Source organism: Malus domestica, chromosome 03 (genome assembly GCF_042453785.1).
Source record: "Malus domestica chromosome 03, GDT2T_hap1".
In the NCBI taxonomy this organism is placed as follows: Eukaryota; Viridiplantae; Streptophyta; class Magnoliopsida; order Rosales; family Rosaceae; genus Malus; species Malus domestica.
In genome coordinates, this window is record NC_091663.1 from 10,793,558 (window position 1) to 10,806,603 (window position 13,046).

General features: G+C 37.5%; 1 protein-coding gene across 1 annotated transcript; it reads right to left on the reverse strand.

Annotated features, from left to right (window-relative positions):
- Nucleotides 1–7,298: 7,298 nt before the first annotated feature.
- On the reverse strand, nt 7,299–12,260 carry LOC103423066 (uncharacterized). The gene is made up of 4 exons (XM_008361136.4): nt 11,883–12,260; nt 10,645–11,776; nt 8,908–9,578; nt 7,299–8,778 (listed from the first exon to the last, which is right to left on the reverse strand). Exons 2-4 carry the CDS (start codon nt 11,748–11,750, stop codon nt 7,757–7,759), a joined length of 2,799 nt encoding a protein of 932 aa, XP_008359358.3. The 5' UTR covers nt 11,751–11,776; nt 11,883–12,260; the 3' UTR covers nt 7,299–7,756.
- Nucleotides 12,261–13,046: the final 786 nt, after the last annotated feature.

Below are 13,046 nucleotides of genomic sequence, written 5' to 3' on the forward strand. Positions count from 1 at the left end.
ATAAACTTCAGAATTGTACTTATTCATAGATGTAATCATGGTGTGCTTCACGCAATGTCTTTCATGATTAGACGGTCCGTAGAAGTGAGCCAAAGAGCCATGGAATTCTCGTTCGGGAGGTATTTCCATTTGTAATGCTTCGGGCATAAGTCTTTGAATGAAGATCATGGCAGAGGCTTATTCAGCTCTTCCATGCCATTGTTGGCTTCAATGGTTTCTCAACTTTCTAATAGTCAAGTGGAGATTCACGTCTTGTACCCACATGAAGTGGTTTCTCTTAGAAACTTCCAAATCAGGAAATCGAACTTGTGACGGTTCGACGCTCCACTGAATTGGAGGGAACAAGATTGTGATTGGTGCTATAAGAATGAATCATCCATGAGCATCAAAGTTAGAACATTTGAGTTCTAAGACATGGTTTTCATGGGTGTATTGTTTTATGAAAACTTCATGTTTCAAAGGCACTAAATTTGAAATTACAGGTTCAATTTAGTTTATGAATGTTTAGTTCATAAAAGAGAGGTTCCTACAAGAAACACAGAATGCAATATACTAACTTAGTGTAGTGGATTTGAGTTTCTTCGGGAACTCAAGTGTGAGAGTTTCATTACTTCGAAAGTATGTGACGGTTCAAAGAAGAGAAATAAATTATTGAATCGTTAATGTCCAAAAGTGATCTTCAAGTCAATAATTTTGGATTCATTATCAAATTAATGGACTGCAGGTCACTTTTAATTAATTCAATAGATTGGGACCAAATGGGTTCAATTGTAGAAGCAAAAATAATATTAACATACGGGTTAAATTATTTAGAATGCTAAAATAATAGCATGTGGGTTGAAAAAAAATGCCCCAAAAAAATATATTTATGCTTGGGTTAGGTGCCTAGAGTAAGAGGCACGGCCCAAAAGGGCCTTAGGTGTGAGCTTCAGGCCACATGGGGGTGATAAAAACCCTAGCCGCATCTGGGTTTCATATCTGGGCTGATGAGAGGTCACGGGTCAGGTCCAGCAAAGTTGGCCTGTTGGTTTCTGCACGGGAAAGCCCAGCCGCAAGGCTGGCATGATGCAATACAGGGTCGTGGGTCAGGAAAGGAGAAGCCCAGCCAACTGGGCTGGATTGGATACAGGCCGAGGTTAGGGCTACTGGCCCGTATGGTATTGGACCCAAGCTGAAGATTGGTTCAGTCCTAGAAATAGCAGCAGGCTACATGTTTAGGGTACAAACGGGTTTAGGGCTTCAGGCCCCCCAAATTGATCCCAGGCCAAGGCCTGCCGATGGCATGCACAGTGGTGGTGCGGTGGAATGCCGCACCACATCCCATTCCCCTGTTTTTTTTTTTTTTTTTTCAAAATCCCTTAGGGTTTAGGAGAAACCCTAAATATGCTTCTAATTTATTTTAATTCTTTGACTCACAAATTCCACATAGCATAATTGCGTAATGCATGATACAAATATATATATATATATATATATATATATATATATATATATATTGACAAATATATGAACATATATATATATATATATATATATTGTATATGTTCATATATTTGTCAATATATATATATATATATATATATATATATATATATATATATTGTATACGTTCATATATTTGTCAATATCGGAAGGTAAATATAAATGTAGGGGCTTCATGCATCATGGGGAATGTTTTCATGTTTCACGGTCGTTTCAAATATCTTACTTTATTTTCAGTGTACTTGATTGGAAGAAAACAAATAAAAGCCTTTGAATTTGTAGAAGATCCATCTGGGAAAGCCGAAATTGCATCTCCAATGTGTTGTATCACGTTCAACATAGAAAAATTAAATTGAATCAATAACATGTAGATCAATTCAATAAAATAATTAATTAATCATAAAAAGAATGATTAAAACGTAATACTCCCCTGATTGAAGAATAAACTCTCTTTATCGCAGCGTCAAGAGCTTGCTGATAACATGTTGTAGGCATAATTTATTGAACAATTATGGAGGCCAGAGAGAGAGGGGTACGACATAGATAGAGAGAAAGAGAGAGATGTGTAATTGTGAGTGTGTGTTATTCCACCCCATAGTGCCTTTATTTATAGTAGTAGGATAGGTAAAAACCTTTCCCTTTAGGATTACAACATTTAATAGGTAATCTACTCCTAATAGGAATATAAGATACATTCCCATATCTACTAGGATTTACACAATCACATTCATATTCCAATAGGACTTAAACAATTACAAATATAATTTTATTACTAAATATTTACCAACATGATACAATTGTTTGTATTGACGTGTTGTATTGTGTAGCCATGTCTGTATTTGTGCTTTATAATGCTTGAATGAAGGCTATTGTTGTTGTTGTTGTGCTATGCGCGACCTTTTTTTAATAATAATAAAAAAAAAATAGGTCCAAAACGACGAAACAACATCATTTTGGACATGGAAAAAAACAAGACAAGCGGCATCGTTTCAATGGTTAAGTTTCACTCATCCTCTCGACAATTCTTGGCTTTGCCATTGCGGTATTCCTAACATTTTCCTTAACTAAAACATAATTTGCTAACAAGTAGAGAGGAATATTTTAGATTGTAGTGTTGATCTTTCTTTTAGGCTTTTTTATTTTATTTTATTTATTGAGGTTGGCTATAGGGTTTGTCAAGGTCATTTTTGTATGAACTTCTTGACTGTGAGAAATTATTGTGTAGTATCGAAATTCCATCATGCGGTAACTAGTTCACCATTGTTTGAACATGTTGATGGATTATATTACTATAGCCCAAAGCACCAATTAGTTCTGTAATGCCCTGAAAATTTAAATATATGAATTAGATATTCATAATTATGAATATGTGGAGGAAATCGAAAATAAAACGATTTATACTTATGAAAATTGAATTGCGAATATGTAAAAAAAATTTGTTTCTTAAAATTATTATAATTTACATCGTAAAAATTTAGATGAAAATGCCTTAGTTGACCAAACGAAGTTATACGGAGATGTATTTTAATCCTTATATGTTTCGTTGTATTTCTTGACATAATTGGATAGAAGAAGATCCCACAAGCATGTAGGCGGAAACCGTTCGTGAAATGAAGTTATAACGAAGAAATTCTTAACGATTGAAGTGGATGGAAAAATAGGCATTTTACCATTAATTTGGAAGACTCCAGAAAATCTGGAGAAATAAGCTGTGCCACGTGTGTGGTTGGGATGAAAGGAATAGAAGAAAAAAGGATTAGATGAATGGCTATGATGGAAAAGAAATGAGAGAAAAGGGAGGCAGATAGACCAATCAGGAGGGGAAGAAGGGAGGGGAAATGAGAGAAATGGGGAATAGGGGAACTCGGACCCCCTTTCGACCTAAGACCCAACCTGGTTTCCACAACCAATTCCGATGGTTTTTCGTCAGTTTTGAATTCTGAAAAAAAACCTAACCGGTTGGTGCGGGGGTTCTTGCCGTTGATCTTCCCATTTTTGAAACAATTTCCTTCGACCACCACCACCTATAACATCCTCTTGAGGCCAAGAACAAAGCCCAAACAATTATAGGGTCCGCGGAGCACCGGAGGTGACTGATTGAAGCCACCCATTTCTAGGGTTTCCGACGAGTTTGAGAGGAATTAGGCTTTTCCTGGCCAAATTCAACTTGACCACATGTATAAAACTTGCTATACTCATTGAGATCTTCATTTCTATGAAATTTGGAAATAGTTAAAATTTTCGGCAAGTCGGGGCAACCGACCGCCACCCATGGCGACATTTGGCCAATGGGCCGATGCTGCCATTTTGTGCAAATTTTGATATTCTAAATATGAATTTGGTATCCAATTGATGTGTTTTGATTATTAAACCCAATGTTGGTTATTTTGGTTACTTGAATGTCTTTGGAAATGGAATGAAAATGAACGATGAACTACGAATGACTTGATCCCACATCAAGGGTACGTAGGTAGTCTAATAAGGGTTAGATGCAGCTTTAAATGTTTGAGATTAATCTTTTGTTGGGAATTTGATTGAAGAAATGAAACTTTGGTGAATTATTCGAAAATTAAATCTTATGTTTTTGGTAAATAAATTTTGGTTATAGATTTTGTGAGTGATTAAGAAATCTAAATAAAGAATTGTGATTAATGGTAGAAAATTAAGCAAGAGTTAAATTTGTGGCCTATCACTGAAATTATTTTCTGAAATAAAATTTTCAGGTCGGGGCGTTACAAGTTCCCTCATATTATAACACGTAAATTGGTTATACCACATGGCTATGTGTCAAATATACACTAGTTTCTGTTCCACTGGGCCTTAATTCAAAAAGACATGGGAACTTATATGAAATCAATATCGCCACTCAGTATTACCATATAGTAATATTTCTCTTTACTTGCAATTGAGGAGTCTTAAGTTTGATTCTCATGAATGTCAAGTTCGCTACCAATTTATTCTTCCACTGCTTAGTATGAAAATGTGACACATTCTCAGTTCGTCCAGAATAACTAATTTTCGATGACGTGAAATGACAATTTTACCCTTGGATGTTAAGTGTATGGTGTGATTTAAGTTGGATTTGGAACCATTTATTATTTTCCCTAAGTTTTTGGACCCAATTGGAAGTAAGGGAATTGTTGGTTTTGATTGGTGGCTTTTGGACCACACACATACCTTCTCTTTCTTTATCCCGTGGACTTCTCTCTCTCTCTTTCTCGGTTCACTCTCTCTCTCTTCGAACTCGTACGGACACACTCAAACAAACCCAAAATCTGCACGAATCGAAGGTTCTGAGGTCTCCAGTGTGTTCCTAGGATCCTTACAAGTCGAGTGGTACCCATTTTCAGCAAGGAAACCTTCGAGAAACCCAAGTTTGAAAGAGAGTCGTGGGTGTACAGTACACCAAACCAATTCGTGGAAGTTTCAAGCCGTTCTAAGGCTCAAAAGGTAATCTCTTAGTCCTCTTGCTTGTTTTGGTATAAATTGGAATGATTTTGGATGTCAGAAAACCCCTGAAAGTGGATCTTCGACTTAGGCACTATTCATCAACTTTTAAACCCTTGAGTTTTTGTGAATTTTAGGACCACAGTGAGCTCAAGGAGGTCCTCACAATGCTCAGAGTGCATCATTGGTAGGATTTGGACCATGAGAAGCTCGAAAACGGAGCTTTGCAGAGGTCGCCGGAGTTCAAGGACTTCTCCGACGTAATTTCACGTGAATCGAGGCGTGAAAGAGATATAACGCAATTCTCTACCTCTTAAAATTCATTTTGATGGTAATTGCATGAAAAATGGTGCAGAAATGAGCTAAATTAAGAAGTTGAAAATTTTGCCCAGTTTCCAACGTCAGCGACAGTTGCCGGAGCTGGAGGTAGGAGATGGAAGAATATTCCGTCAAGTCTGACGGAATATTCTCACGGCGTCAGTTAGTTGGACGGTTTCTGTTGGGTTTTAACGGAATATTCCTAACGACAGTTAGGGAATCCGTCAGGATTCCCTGCGCGTGGTGGCGCGTCTTGTCGTGCACCCGCCGGCTCGTGGCAGCGCGTGGGAGGTTCAAAAATATTTCTAAAAATTTGGGGATGATCCTGAGGTTGTGCAGATCACTGTGGTATATTCATATACCTATTTTGAGCAATGTATGAGAAGTTATTAGCTAGTTTTGCCTATGTGCTTTAAAAATAACGTTTTTATAGTTAATTCGCATATAGGTGAAGCTTATCCCAAGGACGAGCGTATCCAGGGGCGACTCGGGGGCTACGACCCTTCGACATATCAATGAGTGGGCTTTTGTTTTCAGTATATGTTTATATACTTGATATATTTCCCAGAAATGCATTTTTAAAGAAAGTATGCTTTGAAATAATATGCCAAATGCTTCTATATTTTGAATTGCATGGTTGCATATATATATAAATGTGGTGTTGTGGAGGCACAGGTGAGTTCAGGTAAGTTATGTTTGGTTGTGTGAATCATCGATGATGTGATATGTGATTAAGTAATGTTGAGCTCATAAAGCTGCACCTAGGGTGATTGTGAATTAGCCAGAGATATGATGTACAGGCCTGTTTATTTACGTCACCTCATGAACTATATGCTCATATTGGATCCAACTTAAGTGCACAGTCTTGTCGTACAGACCTTATTCATCTCCCGACTATTATGAAAGAGTAAAATTGAGCATAACTATATTACATCCAATCTTGTCGTACAGACCCCTTTTTAGTGGTTCCGACTTATGTGCAGTATGTTGCCGTATAGGTCATTGTAGTGACTCCGACTAGAGTAATTTTGAGCTATGAATTCAGCCGTACAGACTACCTCAGGGGTTCCGGCTAACATATCATATTACTACGAAATCATTCTTACCTAGATTGTTTATTTTATTATATTTTGGCATGGCATACATATGAATATGATTATGTGAAGCATGAATTGAATTGATATGATTTCATATATATATATATATATATATATATATATATATTGTTTATACTTATATCTTGATTTTGGGAAAATTATACATGTTTTACAGCGAGGGGTTAGTATATTGATAAATGAAATGATTTTGTAAAACAATTGTTTTTGCCCACTCACGTTTTCTGTTTTGCGCCCCTCCAGGTTTTAAGTAAGCTTATTGTCGGTGGTTCGGGATCGTCGGCCGTTCTGACCTATTTGAATAATATTAAGACATTCCTGGTGTTGTGTAACTAGTACTTGTCCTACTGGACTACACTTAGACTTTATGCTCTGATTAGGAGTGTTCACTGTTGTAACTAACTCCTATCACTTTCGTTTAGTAGTGCACTCTAGTAATCTGGTCTTTAATTATTCGTATAGTTGCTATCTTTATCGCTTCCGCACTGTGCACATGGCTACGTCATCCTCACGTGACAGCCATCATGCCTTGATCTTGGTCAGGTTGTGTCACATTCCATTTTGAAAGCAAAGTTTACTAGGGGTGGTTCGATATGGGATTCCAAACTGAAAATTTTCGGGACGGAAATTTGAAAACCAATCCCGAACCAAAATTTATGTATTCCCAATTTTCAAAATTTCCGAAATGTTTCGGTATTTTAGGATGGATCGGATTGGATTTTGGCTTTTGGTCTAAAATTTTGTTCCTCAAGTTCATATCAATTGAAATTTAAGTTTTTTACTTCATTTTAATTTTGAAATTTCATACCAATTAAAATATCAATTCATTCATACCAAGTCAAATTGATGTTCCAAAATTTCAAACTACTTAATTTCATACTTCTATTTCTAATATAGTCTACTATCAAACTACTTAAATTCAACATTCAACATGCATGCAACCAAAATAAATATATTTTTTTTCTGGTTTGGTTCCAGATTTCTGAACCATTGAATATGTAATCCCGATTCCCGTACCAAAAGGTTCGGTCTGGATCTCGAAAATTTCGGTATAACAGTTTGGGAATTTTTCGGTATGGAATCAAGAATTTTTTGGCTTGGTTTGAGATTTTCAGGAAAAAATCTCAACCCTAGAGTTTACATTCATTGAACAATCTTTTCCTTTGCTTACAAAGTCAAATACAAGCCAATTTTCGGCTGGATTACAACATTAGCAACACAATCCCAATTTCCCTTGCCAAAATTCTGTTTTTCCTCCACTCACCCAAATTGTTCTCAGCACCAACCCCACTCACATAAAGCTTAAAAGAAGAAAAAAAAAAAAAAACAGAAATTACAGAAAACGTTTGTTTTTGTGTATAAATAAAGAATAATCAACTAACAACAATTCAATTTTAAAATTTGGCACACCTCGATGGCAGACCTGTTTGATGATCAACCATCACTATCTCTGTGGCATTATTGCATCCAATCACATCCTGCCCCAACTTTGCCCCGGCTGCCTTTAGGCCTTTCAGAGAGACTGGTTGGTTGAAGAGGTTCAAAGATGGCACCCTTGATGCTGGAGGCAATTTCCCACCAGGCAAAAAGTTCCTAAAGTCTTCCTTCAACAATGGCACCTCAAAATCTGACTTGTCATGCTTCACCACATTGTCCTTGGCACTGATATGTGCCCCGGGTTCCATATGATTAGTCGAAAAGCTTGCCTGGTTCGGGAAGTTCGGATAGAGACTGACGTACCCTCTGAGGTACATCATGTCTATGAGGAACTTTTTCCATGAAGCTTGCCATCCATTAGTCCTGGACTTGGGTATTTGAACTGGGTTTTTCTTGGCATCCTCGGTGAATCTCATGTTCATGTAGACATAGAATTCTCTCCATTGCTTGGGGAAGAAGACTGCACCCCAACTGCAGGGTAACTGATGGAAATAAGGGGTGTTTGGATGGATGTTCTTGAAAAACTCAGTTGGATTCCACTTAGGCCTTTCTTTCACCACTTCAACCAGCTTAGGGGTGTAAAGAGAGATTGAGGAGAGCTCTGGGAGGGACACTTGGGGGTCATAGTGGTAGGCTAAGAGGGCATATTTGATCCATAGGTAGTAGTAAGGAGAGACTTCGATATCATCCTCAAGTAACAGACCAAAATCGTCGTCAGATGAAGGGTACCAACTCTCGCTAACAGCTCGAATAAGCCCTCCTTGGATGATTCGTCTTTTGAGGGTTTTCGGGCCATGAGGCCAGTCAAAGGAACTTACTAGTCTAATTGTTGCCTCATCCACTTTACTGTCCATGTTAAAGCTGATAGGTACCTCATCACCAAGATAGTAGGCATCACTGAGAGATTTGAGCAGCCTTGTAAGTGAGTGAACTCTGTTTTGGGTGATGATGTTGATAGATATTCGCATTCGGTTCCAATCTGCATTCGAGAAATTGGTAGGTTAGATGCATGCTAAAAGAAAGTACGAAAGGGTACGGAAAGTTAAAGATGTATTTTTAAGCATACTTGATAACCTAATTGGAGTAAGAAGATATCAATTCAACTTACTTGGCAATGCTGTTGTTCTAAGATCAGCCATCCAAAGAACCTTCGAAATCGAAGGCCTTGGTAAAAGAACCAATGTGGTGGCATTCAAATTAGTCTCTGTTGCCATTTTCAATGCTTTCTTCACATTAGGATTAATGTCAGCCACTGTGATCACCACACTTGGGTTATGAATTTTGATCAATCCTTTCATGCTAGCATACACTCCTTGAAGCACAACCACCTCCGAGTTTGATACTCCCGAAAGAGCTCCCACAGCCAAATCGAATATCTTAAACCTTCGCTCTTTACAGACCAACTTAGGCCACTTGAGAGCAGTCGCTGCATCTTCACAACCGCAGTAGTTGCCACCCGAGACAGCGATGTAAGCTTTCTTGCCAACGGTAGACCTGAATTTCTCAAGAAGGGGTGCAAGTGCCTTAACTTCATCAACGGAATGAGCATAGAAGAGAGCATCAATATTTTGAGGATACATTGCAGCCCACTGAGTGATGTAACCAGTTGATAGTGCTTTCCACCATTGATCATCTCGGACTTGAACGATATCTTTGAAAATTACAGTGGTTTCGGACACATAAGCAAGTCTATGTTCACTGTCACCCCAAGTTTCCTTATCATTTGAGTCAACTGGAAGAACAAATGATCCTGCATTTCTGTACTTTTGAAGCTGATAGCTGCATTTTCACCAAAATAACAAAGCAACCATTAGAAACTTGTTCAAATCGCTAAATATAATCCATTTGAGAGTTGTATTTCCAGTTGATAACAGATTACTCAGAAAATGCCTTAGTGTGTGAACTATTCTACAAGGTCAACCTCCATCATACGACCAGTCACTTCAATGCTCTACTTAGTTACTAGCATGCTCTTCTAGGCTCGACGCCACAAAAGTCCTTAAACATAGATTACATGGAGAATGGTAATTTCAGAATTTAACATCCAATACACTAACAGTATTTTTTTTCTTTGTTTTAACTTGTAACCAATATTCCAATGTTTTTGCAGGAAATATTTGAAATTTTGGTTGTTGGTGTGATTGCTGCGGTTGGTAATGACCAAGAACCCTAATGGCCTCCAACCCAAATGCAACGCAATAATAAACCCACAATGCTGAAGGGAATCTGGAAAATTTAAATATGTATAACGTGGGAGCAAATAATGTACAAAGACTAGCAAGTGGATGCAGAAAATCAACTGGTGGAAAAATTAGAAATATTAAATAAAAAATATCAATGTTTACATCCACAAAATACAAGTTGACCACATTATTAGAGCAATAGTGTTAGATTCCTTCACACAAACTAATCCCAATTAGAAACAAAATCTGATTACGGAATTAAAACTTGAAAAAGTCCAATTGGTGACAGGGTCGATCTTCAACTTTTCTGGATTTTGTGTTCACTATTTATTCCAAATCAATATTCTAAAACATGCCCGAATTAATTAAAATTTCCATCTAAGGAAAATTTCTGATTAAATACTTGAAAGTGTTGCCTACTTGGCTGAAATTAACAAAATCACATTGGAATTCAACCGTAATTTTCTCTAGTAATTAGTAATATGAGCCTATATCAAGGTAAAAACTACTAAGATGAAAATAACTAAGCAAACGCAAGTTAGGCTAGTTGGATAGAGCAGGGTGCTCTTCTCTTTGCTCGAGTTTGAATCCCCCTACCGTATATTAGAGCAGTTAATATTATCGTGTCTAAAAAAACCCGATGAAAAGCAATAAAAATGTACCTGAGGTGCAGATCTTCGCCGGTCGAAAAGGTGAAGGGTGTTTCAGTGAAAAGTGTCTTGATTAGCTCTGCAGACAAGAACCAAGAGCTGGAAAGGAAGTCCACCTGCACAATTTTATCGAGTGTGATATCATACGCAGGGTCAGGCAAATAAAGCCCTGCCTCCTTAGACCTGAACTTTCTGTAGCTTGGAAAGGTAAAATCCTTCTGCCTGAACGGCAAAATCCTCCCTATGCTGCCCAAAACCGCGTTCTTGTACTTCTCCGTCCCCGCCACATGTGACAAAATCTGCAGCATTTTCTTCCCAGGAATCATGTCATCGTCAAGAATGTACACAAGATCAGCTTCGGTTTGTAAAGCCATTTGGAACCTTCCATAGTACTTGAAGTCATAGCTTGAACTTATGAAGCTTATCCTCGAATCGTTGTAGCTATCGACAATTCTCTTTAAAGAGAGCTCATTTGGGCTCCCAAATGAAAGAACCCAAACATGGTGGAAAGGAAGGGTTTGTTGAAGCAAAGTGTCCAGCTGAGCACAAAGTGTTTTTCTCTTGAAGTGGTTTAGGATCACTGTGACTTTTGGCTTGCTGGGGCCTTTCAAATCCCACTTTGATTTCATTGCAATCAGCTGAGCAAGAGTTTCTGTGCCGATGGATTTGCTCTGGAAGTCCAAAACCTCATTGTAAAGCTCTGTCTTGAGCTTGATCATCTGAGCATCATTGGACTTCTTCTGCATGAAATCAATCTTTTCGTGCTCACAAACTAATGAGGGCGTGATTGGAAGGCTTTCGGTTCCAACAAGAGAAGCGGATTCTTGATAGTGGTTGAGAATGTGGGGTTGGATTATATAGTGTTTCCATTGCTGTGCAATCTTGGTAGCCCATGCAAAGTCTGGTTTGGTTCGTAAGTCGATCGAAGGGCTCATGTAGTAAAGGAGGAATGTTGCATAAACTGCAAACGCAAATTGGAGACAAGTGAGAGCAGTTACAAGCCTAGCAGAAGTACTCTTATGAGCCTTCAACTTGACCTTCCCTCCCACATAATCATTTAGCATTCCTTCCAAGTAATCTGCACTTCTCGTATTCGAATTTTGAGCCATCCCCCTCATTTGAATTCAATCTAGATCAATCACACCTGAAAAAGATAAATTATCATCAAACACATTCATAAATCGGTCATTGGCCTTGGATCATGAGCTGAGAAAATAAAACTTGTAAAGCAATTAAAGCTTGAAACTCACCAAAAACAAGAACCCAAATGAGCAAAGACAATAAATATGAACTTGTTAGAGTGCTAGCTATTAAATAAGTGGAGGTTGAGATTATTATTTCAGAAATTTCATCAAACACTTGGACTTCACCACCACCAACCACCTTGGGGAGAGAAGCTTTTGAGAGGCCAAAAGGGCTTTGAAATAAGCTGGTCCTAATTGTGTTGACAAGCTTTGAAGGGTCATGTGTTTATGTATATCTATATACTTATGTATATGTAGTAGGAAAAGTACAAGAAAAAGTGAAGGGGAAGCACCCCCATGGAAAATGCAGCAGAGGTCACATGGGGCAAAACGCATATAATTAAAAAACGGACTGTTAGGATTAAAGTACAACAAGAGAGTTTTTTAGACGCGTTCCCTTCACTACAACTCTTACATTTCCACCCTTAAGACATCCATTGAAAGCCGGGTTTGCTGCCGCAGATAAGGGCTTCCCCTGCGTTTTCGGCACTGCTATGTGACCAAAAATTCTCTCTCTCTCTCTCTCTCTCTCTCTCTCTCTCTCTCTCTCACATATTTACTGCCCACTGAGACCCCAGAAGCCAATCGAAGTCTATAATCATTTTCTAACAGACATTATAGAAGAACTATTGTTAGGTAGATCAATTTTTTAGACCAAATTTGTAAATATATGATGTGTCACAATAGAAAATAATTAAGCACGTTAATCAACATTTAAGTAATAATTCAATTATTAACAAATACTTCATATGTGGGTCAAAAAAAAAAAAAAAAAAAAAAGCAAATACTTCATATGGTTTACAAACTATTGTTGAAATAGATGCATGGTCTCTGTAGCAAAGAACATCGAAACTAATTGGATGAAATTTGACAAAATCTCAATTCCCAAGAAAAAATTGCTTATGTTAATCAATACTTAAGTAATAATTCAATTATTAACAAATACTTCATATGTGGGTAAAAAAAAAAAAAAAAAAAAAAAAGCAAATACTTCATATGGTTTACAGACTATTGTTGAAATAGATGCATAGTCTCTGTAGCAGAGAACATCGAAACTAATGGGATGAAATTTGACAAAATGTCAATTCCCAAGAAAAAATTGCTTTCGGTCTCAGTTTGTTATAAAAGTTAATTATTCACTACAAGGAAAACAATTAGAAATTTGCACAT

Coding starts and splice junctions, on each gene's coding strand:
- LOC103423066 (XM_008361136.4), bottom strand. CDS start 11,750: ATGAGGGGGATGGCTCAAAATTCGAATACGAGAAGTGCAGATTACTTG. Junction 9,579..10,644: donor GGCGAAGATCTGCACCTCAG/GTACATTTTTAT, acceptor GTGAAAATGCAG/CTATCAGCTTCAAAAGTACA. Junction 8,779..8,907: donor TAGAACAACAGCATTGCCAA/GTAAGTTGAATT, acceptor TCTCGAATGCAG/ATTGGAACCGAATGCGAATA.